This window comes from Netta rufina (assembly GCF_964035555.1).
Source record: "Netta rufina genome assembly, chromosome: 1".
Taxonomy (NCBI): domain Eukaryota; kingdom Metazoa; phylum Chordata; class Aves; order Anseriformes; family Anatidae; genus Netta; species Netta rufina.
In genome coordinates, this window is record NC_140123.1 from 66,894,212 (window position 1) to 66,920,472 (window position 26,261).

At 44.0% G+C, this 26,261-nt stretch overlaps 1 protein-coding gene across 1 annotated transcript in view; it reads right to left on the reverse strand.

The window, feature by feature from the left end:
- Positions 1-26,261, reverse strand: part of MAP4K4 (mitogen-activated protein kinase kinase kinase kinase 4) — a 131,896-nt gene that overhangs the window by 6,360 nt on the left and 99,275 nt on the right. Inside the window, exons 13-26 of the mRNA XM_084286926.1 lie at positions 24,648-24,734; positions 23,729-23,974; positions 20,284-20,445; positions 18,041-18,271; positions 17,021-17,127; positions 15,932-16,083; positions 15,141-15,238; positions 13,661-13,836; positions 12,948-13,068; positions 11,560-11,751; positions 9,062-9,179; positions 8,610-8,780; positions 5,241-5,384; positions 1,162-1,296 (exon numbers count right to left, since the gene is read on the reverse strand). Coding sequence (XP_084143052.1) covers positions 1,162-1,296; positions 5,241-5,384; positions 8,610-8,780; positions 9,062-9,179; positions 11,560-11,751; positions 12,948-13,068; positions 13,661-13,836; positions 15,141-15,238; positions 15,932-16,083; positions 17,021-17,127; positions 18,041-18,271; positions 20,284-20,445; positions 23,729-23,974; positions 24,648-24,734 — 2,140 coding nt within the window. The remainder of the gene's footprint in view (positions 1-1,161; positions 1,297-5,240; positions 5,385-8,609; positions 8,781-9,061; positions 9,180-11,559; positions 11,752-12,947; positions 13,069-13,660; positions 13,837-15,140; positions 15,239-15,931; positions 16,084-17,020; positions 17,128-18,040; positions 18,272-20,283; positions 20,446-23,728; positions 23,975-24,647; positions 24,735-26,261) is intronic.

Sequence of the window (26,261 nt, forward strand, 5' to 3'; positions counted from 1 at the left end):
TAATGTATTGCTAACAGGCCGCTTCATCACGCTGCTGGCACCCTGGGGTGTGATCCCGGAGAAGCACGTTATTAATTGTTTTTGGGGTCAAGCCCGAGGTTCAGCAGTCCCTTCTGCGGTAGCTATTGATGATGCCCCGCGAGCAGGTTTTTGCAAGAGCACGTGTATGACAGAAGGAGAGCGAGCTCAGTCCGACTGCTGCTGCTCTGCATTGACCGACACAGCTTGAAAGGAACTGAGCTGGCACTTAGGAGAAAGCCAAATCAAACGCAGCATCCAGGGGCCATTAAGATTCATCGTGAAACCGAAGCAGCAGAAAGAGCTCTTAGTTCATATCCCCACCTGCAGGGCAGCAGGATCACTGCATACGGCAAAAACACGACGTGCTTTTGTTGGTTTTGGTGGAAGTTTCCACGTCTAAACCCCTTTAAACAACTTAAGGCTGCTCAGAAGGTGCCTGCCTAGTGAAAACACACTTCATCCCTGTAACCCCAGAACTGCATTGCAGAGGATCTGAGACAGCATTAGGAAAGTTCATGAGCTAAGGGGAATCAATGAATCATCTGGAAGTTAAACATATGCTTCTGTTCCCAGATGCCTCCCCAAAGCTCGTGCACTAGCTGGGCTTGCTTTTTCCTCCCACTCTTTTTCTTTTTTTTCCTCTTTTTTTTTTTTTTTCCTTCCCTCCAGTCTTAAAAATCTACATGAAAAAGGAGATATAATTCACCCTGTTCCAGAATTTGATTTCAGCATGGTAAAATAAGAGGGAAACCTGATGACAGAGAGAACAGCTGTTGGTTGACACGAGTCCCCCTGTCACCCCAAGGGTCTAAACAAAGGTGGAGAAACATCACCAGCCCTCACTGTCCATGTCAGCCTTCTCCTGGAAGATGCATCCACCACAGGAAGGAGACTGATGGGGGATCTGTGCTTGTTCCAGTTCACAGCCCAGCATCTTGTTGCAAAACCTCCCCCCTATTCATTTCAACCCACAGTAACCTGCCATCTATTCTGACACTTCACCAGAAAAGTTTGTCCTTAGGGATAAGGAAGACAGCCAGCAACAAAAACAAATCTTCAACCCACAAGCTGCATGCACTGCAGTTCTCTTTCACAGCCAGCTTTTATCTCGACGATTTGATTACCTCGTTTGCCACTTACCAACTTTATAGTGCACACAGCCTTCCAAGTCGCCCACCGTCGTCCAACCCTGTTTCTTCTCTACTTCGGGATCATTGTGAAGGATTTTATTTCTTAACCAGGACAAATAGTAAACTCGCAACTTGTTCTTCTTACCTAGCCACAGAGAGAGAAAGGTTAGTTTATCTCCCAAGCGAGATAAGTGCAAAAAGAAAACAATAATACAACCCTACCCCAACAAACAGAAGGCCCCACAGAACAAGCCAAAGTAACAATGAAAGGGAAACTGCTGCAACCACGGAGATCTCTCCCAGTATTTATGCCCACAACAGCTTTGCTCCAGACTCCACCCAAAAATGTGTTTTCCTGATAATCAATGACAGAGATGCATGGCAATACCACACGAACTGAAAGTGATAAACTCTTTGGCTGTCTGGATCTTAGGACAAAACCAGCTTCTACGTGAAAAAGGTTATAATCCCAAAACAAACACACCAGAGATTCCTGCACGGGGATGAAGAAAAAAAACCAAAACATAGCTGAGTAACAAGGGCTTTTTTTTGCACAAAACTCTAGGATAGAAGCAGGGTAGAATTCGAGGCTCAAAACTAGCTACAGAGCCAGAAGAGAGTAGGACTGGTGTGAAAGGAGGAAGAAAAAGCAAAGAAGAATGGGGTGATGGGGTTATACATTACAACCTTTTTGCAGCTAGTGACCAGGACATTTCCATCACTTACATCATCCTCTCCGATACAAACCAGTCAAGTTTTACTAAGCCTGTTTACTATTTAATTGGAGGAAAATTTTGCCAAAGAACAATTTCAGCATCCAACTGCTTTATACCAGTTCTGCTGTAAACAGGAACGAACAGCATCCGAAATTGCAGTGGCAGAATTTTCCATGGCTCACAAAAAAAATTCAGCTGCTTGCTAAAAGCCAACAGCTGCCTTACAAACAGACTTGCCCCTCTGCTCCAAGGGCTGCAGTACTTATCTGGCTGTGCACAGAAAACTGCAAGGGCTGTTTCTTCTTCACAGGTGAGAGAATCTACCTTCAGCTGACATTACATCTCCCACCGTCATTGCAATACAGCCCAGAGTCTAACTTCCCATCTGGAAGTTAGGAAGACTAAACTTCTCTGCTCTGACTGGGATCCACTCCGTAAGGCTCCATGAGGTCTCTGTGCGGGGAAAAGAAACTGGAAATGTTTCCATCCTGCTGTTCCTAGCTGGATCCACCCTGGGATCCCTGCCCCTGATGGCAGAGGACCCCTGACGGAGCCAGGCACCTCGGGAAAAGCAGCTGTGAGGGCTGGGGCATCACAAGGCCCTACCTACCAGGAGACAAATTCTCTCCCAGATATTTCCATCGTTTTAGCTTCCCCAGTAACGTAGTAAACCTTAAGACTCAGACCAAACAGTGCACATGGGAACTTCCCAGCACGTGGCTATTTTCTTCCGGTTCACATGATGAGCACCAGGGTACTTCTCTCCAACGAGAAACATTAAAAAAAAAAAAAAAAAAAAACAAGACAGAAAAATATCTCAAGTGTGTTCCTATTGTGTTTAAGTGTCTAGACCACAAGGAAAGTCACAAGACAGGAAATTCCTCTGCCTTTCAGCAGGCTGACATGAAAAGAGCACAACCAGTTAGTTACATAAACATTGTTATGCATCTATTGCAACAAGTTCTGCTGCTCTTCATATATTCATATCGGGGAGGGGGGTTACATCTTTCTGCTTGTAAATCTGCACCAGCTTAAGCAGCTCTCAAAAATCTGATCTTTTTTTTTTTTTTCTTTTCTTGTCTGTTATGGCCATGAAATAGGAAAGAAACCTCTGCTCCAGCCTTTAAGTAAGTCGATCAGGCAGTGACTTCTGTGAGAACGCCCAGCTCTGCTTCTCCCACAGACAGCGTTTCAACTGCAAAGTCTCTTTTCCCATACGGCGTTTTTGTTTGTATTGTCGTGTGGTTTTTAATTACCAAGCGGGCAGATTCCAACCCGTTCTTCTACTCCGTCTACCTCTCCTACCTTGCCGAGTGCCGCGATCAGCCGGTTGTGCTTAAAACCCCTCGGGGAGCCACAGATGGAGCATGTTCTCTATGCACGTCGTTAATCTCTCTTCCAGCACCTTCGTAACTCTCAGCACTGTATACTGCTACCCTGAGCACCCAAAACGATGGTTTTGCCTCCCAACAGTATGAACTAAAGAACTGCCTAGCTACTCTGCTCTAATTTTCTTGTACCAGCTGCAGTGGCTCAGTATCAAAAGCTTTGTGGTCAAGATTTCAAATTTCAGACATACATATAGTGGGAAAAATTGAGTTCAGGTTTTCAAACTCAGCAGAGTGTGTATTCAAAGCAAATTTTAGGTGACAAGCCCCTCAGCATCCTAACGTACTGCAACTTCTTGCAGTGTGGTAACATCTTTCAAGTATCACCACCACAAGCACATCACTTCCCCAAAAAGCCAAGGGAACAAGGGAATACACAGCTGTGAGAGCCGTGGTTGGGCAGAAATGCCTCTTTCCTGCCTTGTTCCTCTGTGCTCTCCCAGAAAACGCAGGACAGGGGGACAGAGACAGAGACGTAAAATAGATCCAAAGATCGGCTGATTTCTTAAGGGTTAATGTAGTGTGTCTTGACAGGGGAAGTAATAGTTTTGAAGGAAACAAAGAAGACGGATGTGTCAGGGTACTTGGATTGTGACTGAAGCAAACATAAATAAACCTAGAACAATCACACACAAGATTTATTCACAGACACTCGTCTGTATAGGATATGCTTCAAACCAGCAGATCTTACACAGGTTGGGTTATACAGTATTTTTGTTTATAAGGCAGCCTATAGAGTAAGCTCTATCAAACGATGCTTTCCAGTAGCTTATATTTTTATCAGTGTCACACATCAAAAGGACACACAACAGGTTGTTGTTTTTCTTTTTAAATGTTCCTCGATTCATCTTTTCTTTTTACACATTTCATGGCGTAACTGCAGCTGAGAACTGAGCACGCAACAAGCCAAGACAGGTGCAGCTGCTCGAAACAGAAACAAAGCTCCACGATGACACCAGCACACGGCTCTCTGCACCTGTATCAGCATAATGCAGCCAATGCATTCACTTGTCTAGGTGTGTGTCCCTTCGCAGGAGAGTCGGGAGAACCAGAAAGCTCCTCCAGCAGCATCAGATGGCTTCTGGAGCCTCAACGAAATTTTGAATGGCTTTAATGAACAACACAGGGGCCACTGTGCGAAACCTCATTTAACATTCCCTCTCTCACATGCGCAACAGAGCAAAGGCTGACTTCCCAAACAAACCAACCCAAAAGGAAATGTAAATGGCTCCACGCCACCTGTGAAGAAAGCTTAACAGTGCACCACATCAAGTTGCTTAACAGCAGAATAACCTTGTGCAATAACTCTCTGGAGCCAACGAGTCTGGAACCTCAAGCTTTATAAAACACATTTTCCATCAGCGCACACAAAACAAACACAACAATCACCACCGCCCTTCTTCTCCCATTGCTGAGTCGTCTGCTGTTGCATTCAGTGAGAGGCAAGGCCAGAAGCTGCCCCAAGCTGCCTCCTCACCTCGTTAATTCCCGTGTCACACACACACTGCAGTCCCCCTGCCATCCACACACACTCTCTCCATGTTATTCCTATTTCTCTGCTTTGCAAGAGCATTTCCCATTCTACATATTCAGACACAGAAGATGTCTTTAAACCCCAGTAGCAAACGATGTCTTGGTTAGAAAGCTGCCAGGATGAAATAACTGCAGCAGAGGGAAAGAATGTCATTTGTACAAACTGCACAAAACATTCATACAGAGCTCCCAAACACTGAACACAACGAGAAGTTTCCTCCAAACCTGTACAACATTTTAGAAGGAGGAAGGACAGGGACAAGCATGCACAGGGTGTTGTGGGGAAAATGATTCACTCACAGAAACTGTAGACTCAAGAGAGGTGAAATGATGGAAAACCCACTGACTTCAGTCAAGTCAGGACTTCCCCCTCAACACACGGGCTGCCAAGAAAAGCTTTTTGCTGTGCCATACCAGATGGAGGAAAAATCATGTTGAATAGTTAACTTTACCAGAAATTGTCACCAAGACGTTCAGCCCTTCAAGTACATCCATTTGCTGGAATCTTCTTCGATTGATGAGCGGATAAACCTTCCCCTGACCACTTCTGTCTAGCAGCATCAGACCACTTTCAGTGCCCACTAACAAGTTCACTCCTAGATGAAACACAAACAGAGATCCAAGTTAGTAGGCAGATTTTCCACGTACTCTGACGAAACGATGCTTTACATGGCAACTGTCTTGTTTCAAGCAAGCCTAACCACTCCTAGAAGGTTCTCTACGTTACCTGCACCCAGTGACTGCTGACACCAAAACTGCAGTGCACAAGAGAGTAAGAGACTGGTAGACCATGAAGGACTTTCTGGAGCACCAATTTCCAAACAAAAAGGTACATTAATGCTGGAGATGGGGGATGAGGCATGACATGGTTCTCAAGATTATGTATTATGAAGTATGTGTTAGCTGTTGATTAGGGGGTCTGCAACTGGAGGTTTTAGACAAGAGCATTGCAATAAAGCACTGGGAGGGGTTTGGTCCCCATTGGAGGGCCGGATTGTGGTGGTGCAGCACTCCTGTAAAAAGACAGGCACAGGGCTGGTCCTCAGCTTCCCAACAGCTTTTTCCATCTGAATCTTAAAACTAGAGGAATTGTGTTACTCCTGTGTTTCCATGGATCTCTCCTAAAGGTCAAGCAAATACAAACTAAAAAAAGTAAGTAGATCAGTTTCAATATATGAAAAAGTCCACACATCCACTGGAAACCTGTTTATGAGTACAGAGAGCCTTAGTATTTAAAATCAATTGCATTCTTTTAGCATATATATAAAACACATTAAAAGGTTTAAAAAGTCTATTAATAGATTATCACTCTTAAATTTCATAACCATAATTATTACAGTGTTTCAGTCCCAGACCCCACAAACTGTGCAGAGACAGGTAAAATACAGTACAGGGAAACAAGCAGTTTGATTTCCATTAGATTTCTATGTCTCAATCCCAATGTAAAACTTGTTATCCTTCAGCGTGATAAACTAATGAAACAACAAAGAGAAACTCACGCGAGATAATCACAATTACTTTGCTCAGCGCCTTAATCCCACGGCAGACAAGGCACGCTACCTAAACACCATCCTGGCTACCATGCATGGGGGAGGTTTGCAAAAGGGAGGGCACGCTCACTTCAAACTGGGAAGAGGAGGAAGGGAGAGCGAGGCACAGGGTGCAGCAGCACCAAACTGACCAAGGGAGCACCCAGTCTCTTTCCTGCAGCTCCAGGACAGCGCGATTAAAGCTGCAAGTGATTCAGCTTTGATACATATTTTTGCTTTTTTTTTTTTCGGTGTGGTTTACAGTTCAAACAAAGCCACATGCACACTGCTCCCTCACAGTCTCTTCCCCTCTTCATGCACCAGGGCTCAAGCGCTTCTGCCTCCAACCTCTCCCTCCTCCTCTGCTGCCTGGCACTTGTTCCTGCTCCGAGCTGGCCTCCGCGCCCCGTCCCTAACCCCTTTCCTCAGCTATGCGCATTTCAGGATGAAACTAATGAGGTACCAGCGCTGGTGGCAAGCTGTGCCTGGATTTTCAAATGCAGACATTGTCTTTATTCACAGCCAGCCAAGCTCTTCTACCTCCACCCTACAATTAAGCTGTTCTAATTTTTCAAACAAATGGGAATGCTTCCTGAAAAAAGCATAGGCTCTCTGTAGATGCTGAGTGTAAAAAAATTGTGATATGGCATCCACGTTGTTAACATCAACCTCCTCTGCTCAATACTAGAAAAAATAGCATCACAGGCCTCATACAACCAGCAACTTACCAGATACTAGGGCATTACCACTGGTAAAGCCAAAGGAAAACAAAGGACAAAGCCCCCCTCTTTGCTGCTAAGAATCATCATTATAAAATGCCCTCATTTGCTTAAGGGAAAAGGAAGCTAGACCTTATCAAGAAATAAGCACGTGCACCAAGCTGATACCACCATCAGCTTAGCCCTAAATGTTTAACAAGGAAGCGCTTTGTTACAGCTATAAAACACCTCTAGGATTTTACACCTACATTTTAAATCATCGAAACAGTCAGATACATAGATCAAAGAAATAGAAAGCCATTAACACAAATTGCTATTGGCAAAACAAGGCAGATCAGAGGAGCTGTGAGTCATCTTTACTGAGCCCATACAACTTCTCTCTGCCTTCACCCTCTCAGGCTCTGAAAGTTTACACCTGCACAGGTCTCCTCATTTTACCAGGGAATTATTCATATGAATACATGCAGAAATAGCACAGGGGTAAAAATTCTTACCAGTAAACTTTGGAAAAAAAAAGAAAAATGCAGATTGGAAGATGATAAGGTGTCAGAAGAGCTATCTAACTGACATGGCTTTGCAGGCAAGAAGGCTAGGTCAGCAGTGCTGTTCCAAGTAACAAGAAATGCAGGGAATAAGCTCAAACAATAACTAAAGCCTTGCAAAGAGCTGTGAAAATGTGAACAAGAGAAGTGTCCTGTCCTACCTGTACACACACCACGTGGCTCAGGGGACTGGACAAATCTCTTCTTCATAGTCTTTGAAGTTAAATGCCCTTACAATGTGTCTACTTTAGGAATACTATATAAGCATTGACATAATTGACACAAGCACCACCTCTTAACATCTAGATAATGAAAAAATTGAAGTGGCCCCATGGATCCTGGCCAGAGAAATTACAGAGCAGAGAAAAACTTTCAGCCTGGTGTTGCAGGGATCCTGACCGATTGTCTGACACTGGTATAAGTTAGCCCTTGTGACAAGTAGGCCAGAAATATAGGGTCAGCTGACATCCCATACCCAGCTTCTCTGTGCACTAACCACCCTTAAAGAAAGGAAGGCAACTCTCACACTGGAAAGTGTTCCTCCTACCCTTCTATTTTCCTTCTTCCTTCCTACATAAACTGATGACTGAGTTGGAAAGTCATCTTACGAAATGCTTCTTCATCAAGTGCTGTGATAACACGTTAGCATCAAGAAGATAGTTATTTTTCAAACGGAATGCCCTATGTGCAGTAGATGCACAACACAAATACCACCACAAGCATCCAAAAGCTGCAGGAAATGTATTAGTGGGGGTTAGAGAGAGCTGAAAAGGTCATGCCAGCAAGCTCAATGAAGTCTGAACTCTTTCATTTGAAGAATATATACTGTAGTGAGAACTTACATTGAAGCAGAAGCAACATGTTGTAAAAACATAATAAAAATAATCAGCTTTTGCAATGAAGTGAACAAACACTGAATAAATTCAGAGGAACAGCTGTCTTCAGAGAGATTTTCTCGAAGACTGTAGGTCCTACTGGCAAGTCTGCATCTCAACACTGCAGGAGGCAAGTGAGTAGCGGGTTTTTCTTACCCCATAAGGCAGCGCACAGTATCTCAGAATTGAATCTCTTCTTGTATTTGCGAATCTCTGGGGTATCGCTCTGTGGTCGCGTATTTGTAGGATTCACATTGACAACTGATCCTTTCCGCGTTGGGTCTTGCCTTATTGCCTCTGATCTCATTGCTTCACTAGAAAATCCTACTGAAGAAAGAAAAGTAACGTGCATGTAATATCCCTCACTTGAGAAGCTTTGGCCATATATTCCTTACACCAAACAACCCAAATCAGTAACTGAGAATATTGAGCAAGCCTTTTTTCTTTTTTTTTTTTTTTTTTGGTAAGAAATGTAAATGGAAAAAGAAAAACTATGCAATCCATTGCAAATCAAATAAAAAGCATGATGGTAACATTCGTAGTACTTTAAAGAGCCACTGAAGTCACTGAACCCTTTTTCAATTGTCGTCTTCAGCTACTTTACTTACCCACAGAAGTCACAGTTGTCCCACTAGATGGAGAAATCTGTAGTAATCTGGGGTCTATAAAAGGTGTAAAGGAGGAGGAAGATTTGTGTTTCTGGAGTGTGTTACTAGCGGACTGAGTCTGCAATGTAAATTTCAACTTTATTAATATTAATGACAATAAAAAGCAAGGATAACAACAACCAACATTTTGAAGTCACTACAGAATTATGCTGCATAGCCTCCCCAAGCTTGATTTACAGATACATAATGCTCTGCAGGCACCACACCTGAACATATGCACTCTGCACATGTTACAGTGAATTGCAATTAGCTACACCTCCATCCCTGTCACCTCAGCTGCCAGCGAAGATTTTTGAGTGGCCACTACGATCAGGCACAAAGCGAGGGAAAGTCTCTTTTTTTTCAAAATCTGCTTAAATGTATGCCTACTACCTCATCTGCAAGCTGTCCACTACAGTCAACTCTTGTACTGATGAAGCATGTTCTAAAATGAGCTAGTTATGGAGTAAGTTAGGAAATTTGATCTCTTGGCTTGTGCAACAAAATCAGAACCATCTGCGATCAAGCATTCACTTCTGTAATGGTTTATGTTTTCACTGTCCACTACTGTTCGTTCTCCCTATTTTGTTTAACCTGAGCCTCTTGCCAGAAAGCTGCAGCAGGTTCTTCCACCTTTTTTTTGACAAAGCAAAATATTAAACCTGTATCGAACAAAGGGGCTCATTAGTGTGGAAGGTGTAGCAAACGGTGATATGAAGCTATGAATATGTAGTGGATAAAATCACTGGTGCTTGCCGAGTTATGTGGTCTAAACATGAAAAAAACATAAAGAAAGGAAGAAGACGAGTGAAACAATGAACTGTTAAAAGTGGAAATGGAACGACTGAAAAACCCTTGCCAGTTTAGTATTATAGTGACAACATCGCACGCTGAAGCAGAATGGGACAAGTAAAAAAAAAAAAAATGTATTATATATACACAGGGTGTGCACGTGGGTGAGTTATACCAAGCAGTACTGGGTTTTTGCTCAGCTTTATGCAAATGTAGTTAGGGACTTCATCGTCGTCAACTGATCTTCAACCTCTGATCTTTCTAAGGCTCTACTCTGCACAAAAAAACAGCGATGGGTCCTTGTGAGCACATCACTCCCCTGCACAGCTAAATACCAAGAGGCTCCTTCACCACCAGCCGCTGCCGCTGCCTCCACTTACCAGGCTGAGTTAACTGAACCCTGCTTATTTATTGCTTAGATCAAAGTAAGGAGCAAGCCTATCTGTGGATCAACCAACTGATCTCTCTAACCCACGGAAGCGTGCTTTTACAAAGATCAAAGGCAAATGAAGCATAGCTGAAAATGAAATATTATGCTAACTGAATTTCCAGGAGGAAACCCTCCCGCCCACCCTCCTGTCCGAGGCATTTGTCATCCCGTGGTAAAAACGTGCATTGCCAAGAGCCCACCCAGCTCACCGCCATCTATTCTTCTCAACCCAGCGCTTGCGTACCTACACGGCAGGATGACTCCAGCCCGAGAAGCAGCTGCTTCTTTCCACAAAGCTTCCCTCCCCCTGTACCGCTCGTTTTGGGCACAGACAGGTCCCTGAACGCCAGGCTGGCCACCCGCTGGGAGTGGAGCAAGCATGCTGGGTTCCCAGCTCACTGCTAGAGGTAGCAAGGCAGGGATGATGCCCTTCATTCACACATGTGCATCTCCTCTGATGCAAGGGGCTACACGTGTGTGAAGGACAGGGTTTGCCCAGCTCGGTGACTAAGGGCAGGCACCGTTCCTGGCAGTGCCCTGGGACTGGTCCAGGACAGCAGGAGGGAGCTTCCCCAGTGGCAAAGCTTTGCTTCTCCAACAGACCCAAGCAGTGCTGGTGGAGAGCAGTGATATTTACACAGCTGTGTTTCAGAGCACAAACATTTCTCCCCACTCGTTATTCCAGAACAGTAATACCCAAGGATTTTAAAACCCTCCCGGGCAACACCTGATACGTTCACCCAAGCCCACGTGGCAAGTTTTGAAAGAGCAAAATCCCTCCGTGGCAGCTTCCTCTCCCAAAGGGTGAGTTTCCACAAGCAGCTCCTTATACGTGCACAGTTACTAGCCCAGCCTCTACTGACAAAGCCAAAATTAACCACTAATTTTTAAGAGGCACACTGCTTGCAATTAGCCTGCTCCCAGAATAAAACAGAATTAACAAAATAACGAGCACTGGCTAGAAAATACAGCAGTCAAGTTTAGTTTAAAACAAATGCCATGCAATTAATGACTCACTAAAGAGGAAGCAAAAATAGTAAACTGGCAAGTTTGGCGTGGGACTGCTCTAGAGTTAAGGGCTTTTTACACAGAACTGAAATGTGTTATTTTGGGGTGGGAACAAAGGTGACAGGAAAAAAAAAAGCAGGGGAGATTGGCTGGAGTTCCTTTGCAAACTAGCTACTAGGCAATGCTGCTATAACCCTACGAAAGCAGCCAGCTGTGGTGTAAGACATACCTCATTAGTAGTTAGCTTGTCCTGGGGTGTCTGTGGGGACATGGTGGGTGTCGGCTGGCTGGAGGATGGGGAGGAGGAGGTGGAGGAAGTGGAGGAGGAATGGCTTTGCTGTAAGAGATCTGGCAAGAGGTGAATGCGACCGGCAAAGCCATTGCTCTCATGATGGCTGGCACGCTTTTTGTCAACTGTACTCTGTAGAAAAAACAGGCACACTTGTCTTGCTCAAGTGCTGCTTAAAGGCCTATATCCCTAACAACCTCTCTCCTTCTCTCCCTCGCTCTCTTCCTACCTTTTTTACATTTAGTTTTTAAGTAAGCTGATCATCCATGCCTTGATGCCTGGATTGAAAGGGAAAGTGGGCAGAGCTACTAGAATTCTGCAAATTTCCACCCTTTCTGGCAGGCAAAAGCTTAGTTCACGTGGTGGACTTGCACAGCCAGTTCCAGTAATGAACAGAAGAGCAACTGTGCCGGTAAGTCTTCCACCACAACGCAGACAAGCGCACTTTTGGAGGTGGGGGAGGATTTCTGCCCTATTGTTTTGTTTAAAACTAACTTAAATCCTACAGAGATATGAGCATTGACTGTCTGGTGAATGCCTTCAGCTAACTATTTAAAACAATAAGCATGAAATCTTCATTTTCAAACCAGAGGGCTCAATTAAGAAATTGGCATTCAGTTGTGAAATTCAGAAAATGCGATTACCGAGGAAAATCCTATAAGCTAGCATGCTCATTAACATGAGCTCATTTAAAAGCAGGGCATCATTATCTTTCACAGGCAGAAGAATGCGGTATTTTCAGAATTAAAGGCAACAACACAGCACTCTAGCTCTGTCCACATTCTCTGCCTTGCCACCTGTTTTGCTTCTCCATTCCCCCATGCTAACCGTGACATGAATTTGTGTGTGTGTGTGTGTGTGTGTGTGTGTGTGAGACAGAGAGAATGATCTGGGTGGTCTGTACGTCCTCAACTACAGGTTTGGAAGAATTTTTTTTAAAAACCCTAAACTCTTCCCCCCAGGCTCCTCCCCAGCCCCGCTCCTGAGAGCCACACTTTGTTCTACAGTAAAACTACACTCAACTTCCTCGCTCCAGGTACCTGCTTCACACACCTGTAGCTTTTCTACCATTCTCTCCCACAGACTTTGAGGTATTCTGCATGGTGCTGCCATGGGTGTCACTAGAAAGCATGCAAAACAGTAGCAAGGGGTGAAGGGCTACTCTCCTCTTTGCATGCATCAAACATCTTGCTCATCTGAAATTCACTACAGCTGTGTCTTGATAATACAAACAACGAATATAATGTAGAAACAGCATGGGTGAATGAGCGAGTGGGTTAATGAGCACAGAAAAGGTGCAACACTGCGCAGGGAAGGAAAAGCAATACCTGTCGGACAATTAAGGTGCCCTCCTTAGAAGGAGTCAAGGCAGGTTCGCTCTCTACATCGTCGTGGACGATCATGGTTTTCACTGACTCTGTTTCACCATTGCTCAAGTTCAGTGTTGACCTATTTGCCAGACAAGAAATAATCAGGATGAGATAAGAGCATTTATGTCATAACTTTCACTGCTCCACAGCAAGGCAAAATCAAAATTATTTTAAGATTGTGACCAGAGTGGAATATTTACACAACCTGCCTGCATAAGCTTCTCTGTCATTAAAAAAAAAAAAAAAAAAGTAAGGAATTTGTTAAACACTGATTCTTCTTTTATTACAAATCAAAAGGAGAAGAGGGAAAGGATTAGCTGAGAAACCCATTTCCCATTTGTACAAATGACTTAAAGAGACATATCTGCTAAACGGGCTCCTAAATGCTCAGATTGAGTTTGAAAAGACTACCTTCAGTGCTTGAAAATGTGAGCGTACAAGGCTGCTATGCCTTGCTCACAGATTGGTGTGAACTTTATGGTTTAGTGGAAAACTATGGTTTAGTGGAGGACTTGTTAGGGTTAGGTCAGAGGTTGGACTCGATGATCTTGAGGTCTCTTCCAACCTAGACAATTCTGTGATTCTGTGAACTAATATACAAGCCAAAATGCCCAATGTCAGTTTCCTTCAGCTCCCTAAAAGTACCAAAAGAAGCAAACCACAGAACTAACACTGCTCGGACATCGTCTGGTCCAGAAGTAGATTCATCTGCTCCTTCTTGTTCCATATCATCATCTTCCTCATCCGTTGTCCCTGACTCCTCACTTGAGGACGAATAATCCGTCACCTTATGTGGAGGCCGCACATCCTCTACTGCTCGCAATTCCTTTGCCAATGCAGTTAAATCCTGATGGGAGAGGGAGGAAAAAATTGAAGTTGCAGTCAGAGAAGAAGAGTTTGCAAGACAGCCCCACTGGATTAGTGGCCAAGGTTGCTCGCTTGTCCACTGCTGTGTTTCCTTAGCCCCAGCAGCACTGTTTCCTTTGATTTATTCATTCTTGACAGTTACCAAAGCTTTCTGATAAACTGGAGCACCTACAGGGTCAACCTAAGAAGGCCATGCAATATTATAAAAAAATGCATATAATCTGAGTCCAAACTGTTCTGATTAGGACTTCAGTTTATCCCACTACACCATAAAGGTACGAAAGACATAAATAAGCACCCAGACCCACTTTGACAGGGTGGTTGACTGTTGCAGTTCATTTTTCTTAACTTTGTAGGTAAATAACATCCACCACAAGAAACTCTGGGCAGCAAGATAGCAGAAAGAGTCTAGGAGTTATTGAGCTGCCCGAGGCGCAGCATATTTGGACAGTTGCAGACAGATGATCACCTTGAAGCCTTTTGATCCATTTCCAGTTTCATGGACATGCTCTAAGGAGTTCACCCGAGAGGGCAGATTCATTAGGCCTGGCTCAGCCACACACAGCTGTCAAACAGTACAGACATAAGCTGCTTTTCTGTCTGCAGCTTGGAGCGTGGGTAAAACATGTTTGCAGTCACTGCAAGCTGCTCTCAATTGTATAGCAATGATTTATTTAGCTGAATACAGTTTAGAGCAAGTACTTCACACATTATACTACTGGAAGTGAAGGGAGGACCAACTTCCATGTTTCTTTAAAATAGCAGCTCTGAGGGATTTGGCTGCTAGTGCATTATCATGATAGCAAGAGAAAAAAGTTATAAGGAAAGTTGGAAGTACTGCAAAATCCTACGGTGATCCCCTGCATACAAAGAACTGTCATCAACTGCAACAACAACCAGCTTAGGAAAACATCAGAAAATAACATTTTAAAGTCTTACCACTTCTCCCTGCACCATTCAGCACAGCATTGAAACATTCAGGTCAAATGCATTATCATTGGTCCAGCCACAGCAAGGAAGCACAGGATTGAAAGAAAGAGAAAGGGAAAGGTTAGGAAAAAAGCAGATGAGAGAATAGAAATCAATTCCCAAGGCAGAGCAAACCTTATTCTTTAAGGTATCGTGATGTGTAAAAGCAACTGCATCACCCAGAATGTGCTGCTGGACCCACAGGCACAAACTGCTGAAGTTCACTCCCGATGACACCACGAATGAAAGCTCACACTGCATTTTGTGGGCCTACCTGAACATGTGGGGGAACAGGGGAAAGCAGATGCAACTTACAGCAGGCTTGATAGGTCTGAAGACTTCCTTTTTCTCTTCAGGCTTTTTAGGTGCACTTTCATGACGCTGTGATGGCGAACCCTCTGATTTGGATGATGCTGCATGTGCCAAGACCCCAAAAGGAAAACAAAACAAAACAGGGATTCACCAGGAAAGTAAAATACATTTTCTTATTCCACTCCGGAGTGAGGAACAGAGGTGAGAAGGCTACCAAAGCAGTGCTTGAGAGCAAGACACCAGTTTCACTGGTTCATTATTACATTTTCCCCAAAAGACTAGGCAAAAAAATATTGCTAAGCTGTGATCTCTACAGGTGCAGCTGACCTCTGACTGAAGCCAAACCAAACTGTCCCACAACTGTAAATCAATGTGGTTGCAAATACTGTCTCATTTGCAGAAGGGATTGGGTCTGCAGGTGATTGAAACTGCCTAATTTGACTGAAGCCACAAGCTGACAAGCCTGTATTGGCATTCAGCGTGCCCCATCTCAGACCCATCCTTAGCAGACTGCACCCCTTCAAAAACCAAGGTGACAGACAACGAGCATCAAAAGGTGTAGCAGTGACTCAGCATGAATCAGAGGAGAAGGAAACACATTTCCTTGATGACTTCTGCATGATCCATCTTTCCCAAACAGGCATGCATAGCAAAGAAGGGTACTGGAAGCTAACCAGCCCTCCATACTGCAAGCACAAAGGTCTATCCCACTGAGGTTACCATCCTCCATTAGTGAGCGCTGCACAGTCAGCAAATTTAAAACCCGGTGTTATGGTGGGTGGGGAGGGACTTACATCTCATCCGGAACCGCTCTCCAGACCCACTCTGAGAGCCGGGGTGAGAGCCAGGCTGTGAGCCAGAGTTGCTTGAGCCTGAAGAGCTGCCACTGCCCGGCCTTGGTACGAGCTTCTCCACCCTTTCCCACAGCAGACGAGGCTCTATATTGCTGTATCAGGGGAGGGAGGAAAGCCTTTGTTACACACTTCAGTTTCAGATTCCTGTTTCTAAACTCAAATTTCATTCTTAGCGTTTTGCTAATAATCAGTCTGAAAGAAAACTAAACACTGAGCTGAGAGCATCAATGATACATCACAGCCCAAGCAGTGGCTCCCTTTGAAACACTCATTACCTTATTTAGGGTGGTCAAATAAAAAGTTTAGGTGGGTTTAAGCTATTCATTTTATTAGGAATTGGCTACCTGCCATTCTTATGTATCTAACCCAAAGTGGACAGTTCTCTCTGGCTGGATGCAACAGGTTTAGAATTGGCACAGAAGTGCCCTGGCTACCCAGGCACAAGCCAAAAAGCCAACATAGCCTGTTGCTCTCAGAATGCCCTCACCCATGATGCCAAAATCTGGGGTGGCCTGTCCACGTGGCTTTGCTGAGCTTAGGAAACACCTCCTTTTTCCCCCTTCCTGACCTCAGATGTTCTGCATCACAGCTCAGGGATTCTTCTGCCTCTCAAAGTCTGGTTCTGGCTGAGAGGCTGGAAAGTTTCTGCGACCTCTTCACTTTAGGTCTTACAAACACTTCTGCTGCCAGTAATCCCCACAATAACCCAAGATGACCTGTTGCACCGAAGGCACGATGTTCACGAATGGCCACGTTTTTTCAGTAATCTTAGGGATATTTTGAAATTATTGCAAAAGTTGTAGGACAAGCAACTCAAAGAAGGAGAGGCAAGAGGAAATTTAGCCAGTGTTTGTTGGCACACATGATCCACCAGGGGAAATTAAGATTCATCATTATGAAAAGGGGATCTAAATCCTTCTTCCTTCCACATCCAACAGACAATGCCAAAAGCTCTCTGAAAAACGCTCGTCTTCCCATCAGCCTTTTCCTTCCAACACAGGAAAGACAAGGACATGTAGGCTTACAAACCTCGTGGAGTTTCTTTGACCTGCTTGGTTATTTTGCTGCCCACTGCCCTGCAGTGGAGAATCACGACGAGACAGGACTGGTGATCGGGACGTTGTTCTCACAGGTACCTTGGGAGAAAAAAGGTTGTGTTAAACCCATGAAGAAGAGAGAAAGAAGAGGAAGATTAAACCTCGCCTGCTACAGAATATATTCTTAAGATTTTAACACTGCTCATTCTATGTCCGAGTTAACATCAAAAACCAAAAGCTATAAAGAAATACCCACAAACCCCAAAGCCTTAGTTGGGATGCTGTTCAGATTTTGAAGAGAACTCCAAGTTTAGTCTTAACATTACGTAGTGTTTAACAGCTACCACACAAACACATACACACCTCACTACCCTCCAACTACTGAGACATTTGCAAAGAATACAGCATTTTGACTGAAGCAGGGGAGGCGCAAAGCAGTTTGCTGAAACAGCATGAGAATTAGGAGAATAAGCTCAGGGGAACCAAACAAATGCCCAGGAATGGATCAGCAGAAGGCAGAGACTGGTGGGGGAGCAAGAATATACTCGGAAGAAGCAAATCCCAGTGGATGGAAGGGGGTTGGGAGGAGAGGAGGAGGAAATATTGAATGTTTCCTTTTTGTTCAGTTCCGTCTTAATTTTTAGTACTTGTATGATTCATAGTTTGGGTTGCTAACACATGAAGAAGAAAATTAACTCTGAGCAATAACCTCAGGGATATTTTAAATTCTTTCTGGAATATGGTAATGATTTGTTAACTTTGCATAATAAATTGTCTCTCTGCAATAGCTGCATTCTATAAATAATTGCCAATTTTATACAAAGCTTCAATATTGTACTGAAGGTTGATTCTCATTAACCCGTTGACTTAGCTCCTGCGTTGTGATCTGACTTCGGAAATACTAACACTGGCACGAGGGCACGGTCTTCCCAGTGCCCAGATTATGACATGCTTTAAAAAAAATCATCATCATCATAAAGAAATAGCACACATCTGTCTTTCTACTCCTTACCCTTGGAGGCACCTCGTCACTGTCTGATCTAGCCCAAGCCTTTTGGGTGGGGTCGGGTACCTCCGACTTAGAGTCAGAACTCTGATTTAGCACTTCACTGCGTGAAGGTGGATATGGGTCCTGGGAACGAAGATGGTGATGAGCAAATTTGGGAGAAGGGTCACTGAAGGAATGGGATCGCGAGACAGGGGAAACATTGTTCTTGAGAGATGCCAGATGGGACCACTGTACCTTACAAGAAAACAAAACATAAAACATTCAATGCGCTCAGTATAACTGGCTGTCCAATCAACACAGAATAAAGGCAGGTGGGGCGGGCAGAGACAAATTGGTTATGGCATTAGGTAAGCGTGGGGTGGAATCAATGCATTTAAAAGCAAGGCAAGCGCCCAAAGAACGTAACAGACTGAAAATACAGCACATTTGTGTGAGATACGCTCTCCACATACACGTACACTAGTGCCCAGAAGAAAAGGGGACCTGATATCTGCATCATGAGCCTGGGGCCAAAGGCCACCCAAGACAGGAGTCATCATCTGTCCCCCAGTCTCCCGTGGGCTTTGGCCAGGTCTCATGGCAGCACTGATGGGTTGGGGAATTTGACGCAGATTTCCAATTGAAAAAAAATGTGCAAAATTAAAGAATGCTCTAAAGTGTGCAAACCAACAGACATTTACGTTATCGAAGAAATTTGGAAACTAGATACAGTTCCAAACTTTTGGAGAACAGTTGTAACACAAAAGCCTTTATTCCTTTATAGTCATTGCAATATATATATATAAAAACCATAATATATATTGTATATTGTATATAGTATACATATGGACAATGCATATTATACATATACCATATATGTACCATATACTGTACATATATACATATTTATTCACAAACTCAACACACACATACACACACACATATTCAATTACAGATACACTAAGAAGGCACAACAGTGACTCCAGAGCTAAAAATCCATTGGGGTTTCCTTTGAAATACATACTGACCCTTCAGCTACTCCTTCTTTGTGCATAAACCCATGTTTCTAATTTAATTTCTGAAGCTAAGGAGGAGGAAGTGTCACAACTGAGGAACATACTGCTTTTGCACCTAGTAATTAATCAAGATTTCACTTTCAACCCTGGTTTCAGTAGGCTGGTTGTATTTGTTTTTCTATGATTATTATTTCCTCAATTTTCATACACACAGCTGTTGAAGTGCCTGATTATTCTTAATATGCGTGGAAGATCAGACTTTAAAAGTAACTGGCACAGAGAGCATGAAGATGCAAGTCCAATATTTTGAAATAATCATAGAGGTTTGAATAAAAGCCAGGAATTAATGAGTAAGAGATGAAGTTCTGTCCTGATTTCTCCCACTCTCTTGTCTGCAGAAATTCTTCTGCTGCCCAAAAGAGTTTCAATGCCTAATCACAACCACGGATGGGTTTAGTTTGTACTGTCATCAACAGTCTTACGTAGGAGAAGAAAATTCTGCATGGAAACAGAGGAACTCAATATAGAACTAGACTGTTTAATTTAGCATATCTCAATAGCTTCGAGCATATGGTGTATTTGTAATTTTTAAACTTTAAGTTATTTTTTAAATGTGTGCTATAATTCCCATGAGGTACGATTACCGAGCTTTGCAAGCTTCCATTAGCAAACAACAGAATGACAGCAACCATGTTGCTCAGTGGTTTCAGCCTCTTTTTCATTTTCCAGGGGTGGTACAGAACTCTGTTTAGCAAGCATAAGCCTACTGACAACAAACTTGCTTTTCTTAGTCATGTTTCATGCATCTCTTTGAAGCAGTGATCATTCAATTAAAAAACATTTGTTCGGTTAGCTTTTTTCCCCCATTATCTTAGAAGACTAAGCCAGCTCACCGCTTTCCTGAACATCCTCTTTGGCGGTAAATATTTTGCACAGATCAGATTCTGAATTGTAGAAATATACTGAAACTATGACCAGTACTCAGCCAACCATTCCACTGTTGCACAGATAATAAGATAATGCAACAGTAGTCATTAAAAAAAAAAAAGGGAAAACAAACACACAAATCCATCAGTTTATCAGTACAATAAACAAAACCATACAGAGATAATCTACTGAATAAGCTGTTTTGTGTAACAGTGCTACTCTTTACATAAGACTTCCTATGTGCCAAGATCTGCAAATCTGAAGGAAACGTGTTGGGACTTCTGCACTTCCTTCAGGCTCACCGATATTTTCCTGGGCACTTACTTGGGGCTCCATTGGCCTCTGCAGGGCAGGCTGAGCAGGTTCTGAGTTTCCATTGGAAAAGGACTCTGATCTTGAAGGCACTGGTGGCTCCAACACTTTGCCCATCTGCTTTGACTGTGCTTCAGGGGAGCCCTGATTCGTTTTTCTAAATCTCTCCTCCACCTAGGACAAAATAAATGCAGGTTAAGTCTAGAATCAGGAAACCAATTACAGTAGAAATACGAAGGTGACCACCTCCCTTTCTTTACCATGGAGACCAAATATGTTTGAGGCTTGGCAGGATATTTTTCCCTGCAGCTTTCACCAGCAATGTAAAACAGAATGAACTGTCCCAACATGGCAAGTATGGCATATGGGAATCCATACTAGGAAAGAGGTTACAGTGGGCAGTAAAACGTGAAGTGATATAATGAGAGACCACCAGGATACTTCCTTCTGCCTAGACTAGTTACTACCCATCAGTAGACATAGATAACAAAAAGAATAAGTGAAAACAGCAACAACTTTACAATATAAAAGTACATTTTCCTTACTGCAGTTACCCACCTTACTAAACTAAAGAGAAGTTACATTATTTGATTATCTGCTTTCCTGTGCTTGTCTCTTTGGCAGTGCAAGAAGAAAGAGGGTATGCTTCTCTATCCAGTAATACTGGAGGCAGTTCAGCTTTAGATACAGAACTGTAGGACTGCTCATCCCCTCTCTTATCAGATAGTCCCAAAATGACATCTAAGTGCTGCACTCTGACCTCAGACTGCAGAGAACAACCCCCGCAACTTATTTCTGGTTCTCAGAGACATGTAGAAGTGACTGTACACTAACCTACAGAGTTTTTCCAGAGGAAGACTAAATCAGAAAGTGCAATTCCTCAAACAAACATCAAGCAAGGTCCCCATGCAGAAATGTCACCTCTTTCAAGCCCACGGCATCCAGAACAAAGCAAGTGGTACGAAGGGAAAGAGATGGAGGGAGGCTACAGGCAGAAAGGACAGACCCTCCCGTTTCCTAAAACAATCAATTGCTGGAATCGTGGCAGCATGCACCTTTCTGCCAGAAGAGTTGCTGCTGAGGAATGCTAAACTCCCAGCACTTTATCAAAGTGTCAGAGAAAGATCAAACCGGTAGCTGGGGCTGAGATTCGTTTGTTGAGATGCTGCTCATGAGATCTGCTTTAACCCATGTGCCTGGAGGATGAAACCAGTATTGGGGTGATTCCCTAACTGCTCCCTAGCAGCAACGGCATGATGAGACTATTTATATATCCATGCTGGAAGACAGAGGCAAGTCTCCAGGACTCCTTAGCGAGGCTGCTTTACAAACCTAACCTGCCTCTGCTTTCTAGACTTTGAGGACAGTATCAGATTGCCTGCGGGAGCAACCAGACAAGCTTCTGGCAGGTCTACACAAAATACACCGTGTCTTGGGGAAAATAACAAGAATGGAGTCAAGCATCTTCAGCATACAATCATTTTCACCACCATGTCAGCCTCACAGAGCCATCCTTTAAAGTACAAAAATAGGCCAGACTCCTCTTGGTCTCCTTCTTATGAATAGAATAAGGAAAAGCCCCAAGTCTTTTTGTCTGAAGGAACAAGCTTTCATGTCTCTAGCTGTAAATGATAGGAGGTTTCCTCCACAAAGCACATAAACTGTGACAGCCACATCTCCTCAAAAACAAGCAAGATGTGAGAAAGAGATAGTCAGTTATTCCCTTGACAGAAACAGTCCCTGTTCCAGTCATCTGACTGTCTGGACCAGAAAACAGTATTAAGTTTCATTTCTTGCTCTAAGCTTCCTTCTGTTTCCCAGAGCCAATCTTAGAAGTCATTTTCTTTATATCCTCATTGCAGCTGGAATGGGTAAAAAAAGGAAAAACAAAAAACACCACAACAACATCATGATTTGCCAGAACAGGAGAGATGGCCCATGTTGGCTTAGCATCGTGATGGTCAGCATCAGTGGATGGAGACTCTCTGGACAGAGTTTTTGTGAAAGTAGAAGGCACAGATTACTCACTTTAATTCACTATTTTATGTCCAAAAGTACATCAGAGTTGATGTCTGCTTTTTGATATTAACTGGTGTTGCTCCAACTGCCAGGCACAGAGAGATGACAGCTATATTTCTGACTACTGACTCAATTTTTTCTTTGCCCTCACTTTACTCTTTCTAACTTTCTAAGGTCTTTGAATCTTTAGGAGTTTATCTCCTTTTCAATTCTGAAAGGAAAATGAGAGGTGGATAACAGAGACAGTTCTGCACCCCTCCAAAGCCCACCCTCAGGCTGGAAGGGAGTTCTAGACTGACACTGTGCTTTCACCAAGGCGGGCCAGGAATGAGCACCAGGACAGGAGGGGAGGACTGTTCCACACTTGCACCACAACATGCTGTACAAGTCTGAACTTCTTCCAGAAGAGAGACACATACCAGCTACTTCAGCCAAGAGGAACAGATGAGATAGCACAACGCGGTTTATGAAGAACCGGGACAATAGCATCCACGAGAAAATGAGTTTGTGCTCATCAAGTCCAAACAGCAACACTTCAAAGGCAGTGAAGCACTACTGGACAAAGGTGGACTGAAAGCTATTTTATCAGGTTCAATAGCCCCGAGGATTTTTTTTGTTCTTGTTCCAGAACGTATTTACCTAGTTCCCACACGCTGGTGATGAATGCCGTTAAGAGTTTTGACCAGTATTGCCCAGTCTAGTGGTTTGTGGGCAGTGTGATGCTCTAGGGAAGCACAAGAACAAGACCGCTGAAAAAGAGCCAAGTATGCATCAGAGGCAATTACTTGCTTAGCGATGTTAACCGTGGAGCAATGAAGTCAGGGGACCACTCACTGAGACAAACAGCACTCTGATGATTTCAGATTGACTTCTGAGTGCCCGAAGTCCAAGAAGGCAGCACCACAGAGTTTCACAAAGGCAGGGATGTCATCTCAGCAGAGAATACTTAACACTTCAGAAATTAAATTCATGAAATTCATGTCTGTGCTCATGAGAAGCAAATTTCCAAGAGCATGGGCTAAAGCACCTACAGGTGGTGTGTGTAAGCATCCCACATAGGTTTGCGCTCTCTCAATTTCCAGGCCTCAGTACCTGCCAGCGACACGGATTGACAACTGTACCAGTATTTCCTGTGAAAACATCTGATAAAGTGCAGATGGGATTGACCTGATACTTCCACTGTCAGTTCCCCTTAGTCTGCAGCATTTCACAACTCCTTTTCACTCTTTACACCTAAAAACCCTGACCTACAACGATAGCAGAAGTATTCAGAAGTACCCGGGTTTGGAAACCAGTGGCCAAAAATTATGAATATCCTGCTCTTTAAGAGGGACACCCTGGTCTCCAACCATACCCTAGCAGAACCGTAGTCACCATGATGCCAAGAGGAAGGGACCGAGGAGCAGATAGCATATTCCTGGCCACGTGCAGGACTTACCTCACGCGCTCTTTCAGCAGGCTCATAGTGGGGTTTTGGCTCAGGGGTATGATAGCTTTGCTTATTTCTTTCTTGCTGCTGCTGTTGCTGCTGCTGCTGCTGTTGTTGCTGCTGCTGCTGCTGTTGCTGCTGCTGCTGCCTCCTGTGATCGTGCTGCAGCGACAGGAGGTAGGCTTGCTCCTGCTGCAACTGGCGCTGGAGTCGCTCTGCCTGTCGATGCTCCTCCATCTCTCGCCATCTGTATTCCTTTGAGAGAACGCGTGAGTAATTCAAGACATGATGTGGAAGGTATGGTAGACATGTCCCTATCCATCCCGTTAAAAATGCACCTTTCTGGTTGCTGTTGCTCTTTTTTTTTTATTTTTTTTGGATTTATTTCATTGTTAAAGTGTAACCAAGAGCTAAGTCGGACCAATATGGCACGTGTCTCACGTTGGGAAAGTTGAGAGTGTACTGCTAAGCTTCACATGATTGGAGAGTTATGTCAAAACTGGTTTTTATTAAAAGAAAAAAAATGAGTTATTTATACTAAATCCAGCGTAAATTCATAAAACAATGATTTAAAACAACACTAGGCCATTGTATCCCGGGGTAGATTTACATATCATGTGTGCTTTTGATCTGCAACATAAGCACTCTAGTTCGTCACTGAATGCCAAGGTCTGTTCAGAAACTCGACCGCCAAACCAGAACTGTTCCACTTTAACATAAAGCCTCCTCTTACTGCCCAGAAAGCAGTGTGACCTTACAGCACTTCTCATATGTGCCTGTCAGCCCACGACGCTAGCATAAATGGCCTTTTAATCGAGCTCCTTTGTTGTCATACTGTCAGTGCAGCTGTGCCTGACTGAGGGAAGCCTAGGACTGGCCGGATAAATGGATCCTATAGCTACTGAACAAAACAGATACAGTGCTTTACCAGTAACATGGCCTGCTCCTGGAGCAGCTGCTGCTGTAGAATTTCCAAGTGCCGCTGCTCCTCTTCTAGCTGTCGCCTGATATACTCCTGTCACATAGAAATTACCCAGCAATGAATTTATTCAAAAGGAATGCATCAGAACCCCCTGGGTGGCACACCACACGCTACTTCCCCAGTTCAGCTTTAACGAGAAACGCACTTCAGGAAGGATTAGTGCCTGCAGAACAATTTAGGGAGCCCTGTCTACCGAGCATCGGATTTTGGCCCCTTCCGTTCCGAAATTTGGACTCCTGCAAATGTTGCCGGCACGGGCCAGAGCTCATTCGTGGCTTTGGGAAGGGATTTCAGGAAGCAGCGAAATGCACTCGAAGGTTTTGGAAGAGTTAAAACACAGCAAGTCTGACTCAACACAGCCAACACAAAGTCACATGCAAGTCGTATTAAACATTAGTTTGTTGCGATGAACTGTTAGCAACAGCTAGAGCCAGGCTTAGTGTAGGTCGACCTGGTGCAAGCTTCCCCGAAAAGGGGCTCTGCCAAGTGCAGCTCAGACCTGCCCTGCCGTCTCCCCTGCCGCCCTCACCAGAAGCTTCTCCTGAGCAGACGCCGCCAGCCTTGCTGAATTATGCGATGAGTTATGGCACAAACAAACATCCACCAGGAAACGGGTATTAGACCAAAGTCGCTCGCTGTTGCGCTCTAGCCGCCTCTCACCTGCAGCCTCAGCGGGCCCAGACGGTTGCCCACCGCTTCACCTGACCCCCCTAAATACGGACTCGACCCCTGAGGCACCAAAACCCAAGCTGGCCACATCCTGTCATGCAATTAATGGAGGTACGTAACACATGCATGCGCACACACGCAAGCGCACACGCACGCACGCACACGTTTACAGTGTATGCAGAGAGAAAGAAATGGATCTGTGATGCAGTGATGGGAGCTGTAGGGAGTCTTGCGACGGACTGGTGATGTATACACTGTGCTGTCAGCACGCACGCTGGCTGAGCCATGGTTTGGGTGACAACAGGTCTAAGAAGGGACACGTCTTCTCTCAAAAGGAAAAATAAATTTGCAGTGGTTCGGGCTGACCACACCAATTAACCGTTTGTCATTATTGGCACTGTGCGTAATTAGCATTTCAACAGTTGAAAAAGCAGCTGGGGGAATACCCGGTGTCTGCCCAAAAGCAAATTGCTGTGCTGCAATTAGATGTTTTCCATATTTATTCCCACTGGTTAGTCTTCTCTCCTTTTGACTCAAAAATCTTTGACACGAATACAAGCACAATAAAATTCCCCAGTAACAGGATCACCAATGATCACAAACACCGTGACTTTACCTAAGAAAAATTAGGCACATCAAGCCAAAACTAACACTCCTGAAGGTAATGGGAAAATATTATAATGAGCCTCCAGGAGAGTAGTTTGGGCTCTTTATTTAGGATCAGGATTTTGCAGTTCATGCAGCGTAATTATTACCCTGATTATGACCCCGATTAGAGTTTTTAAAGGATTTTTAGAACATGCAGATTTCATGCATAAATATAGCAGCTGAATTTCACGTGGTTTCAAAGGTTTCTCACCTGTTCTTTCAATGCATTAAGGGCACACTGAC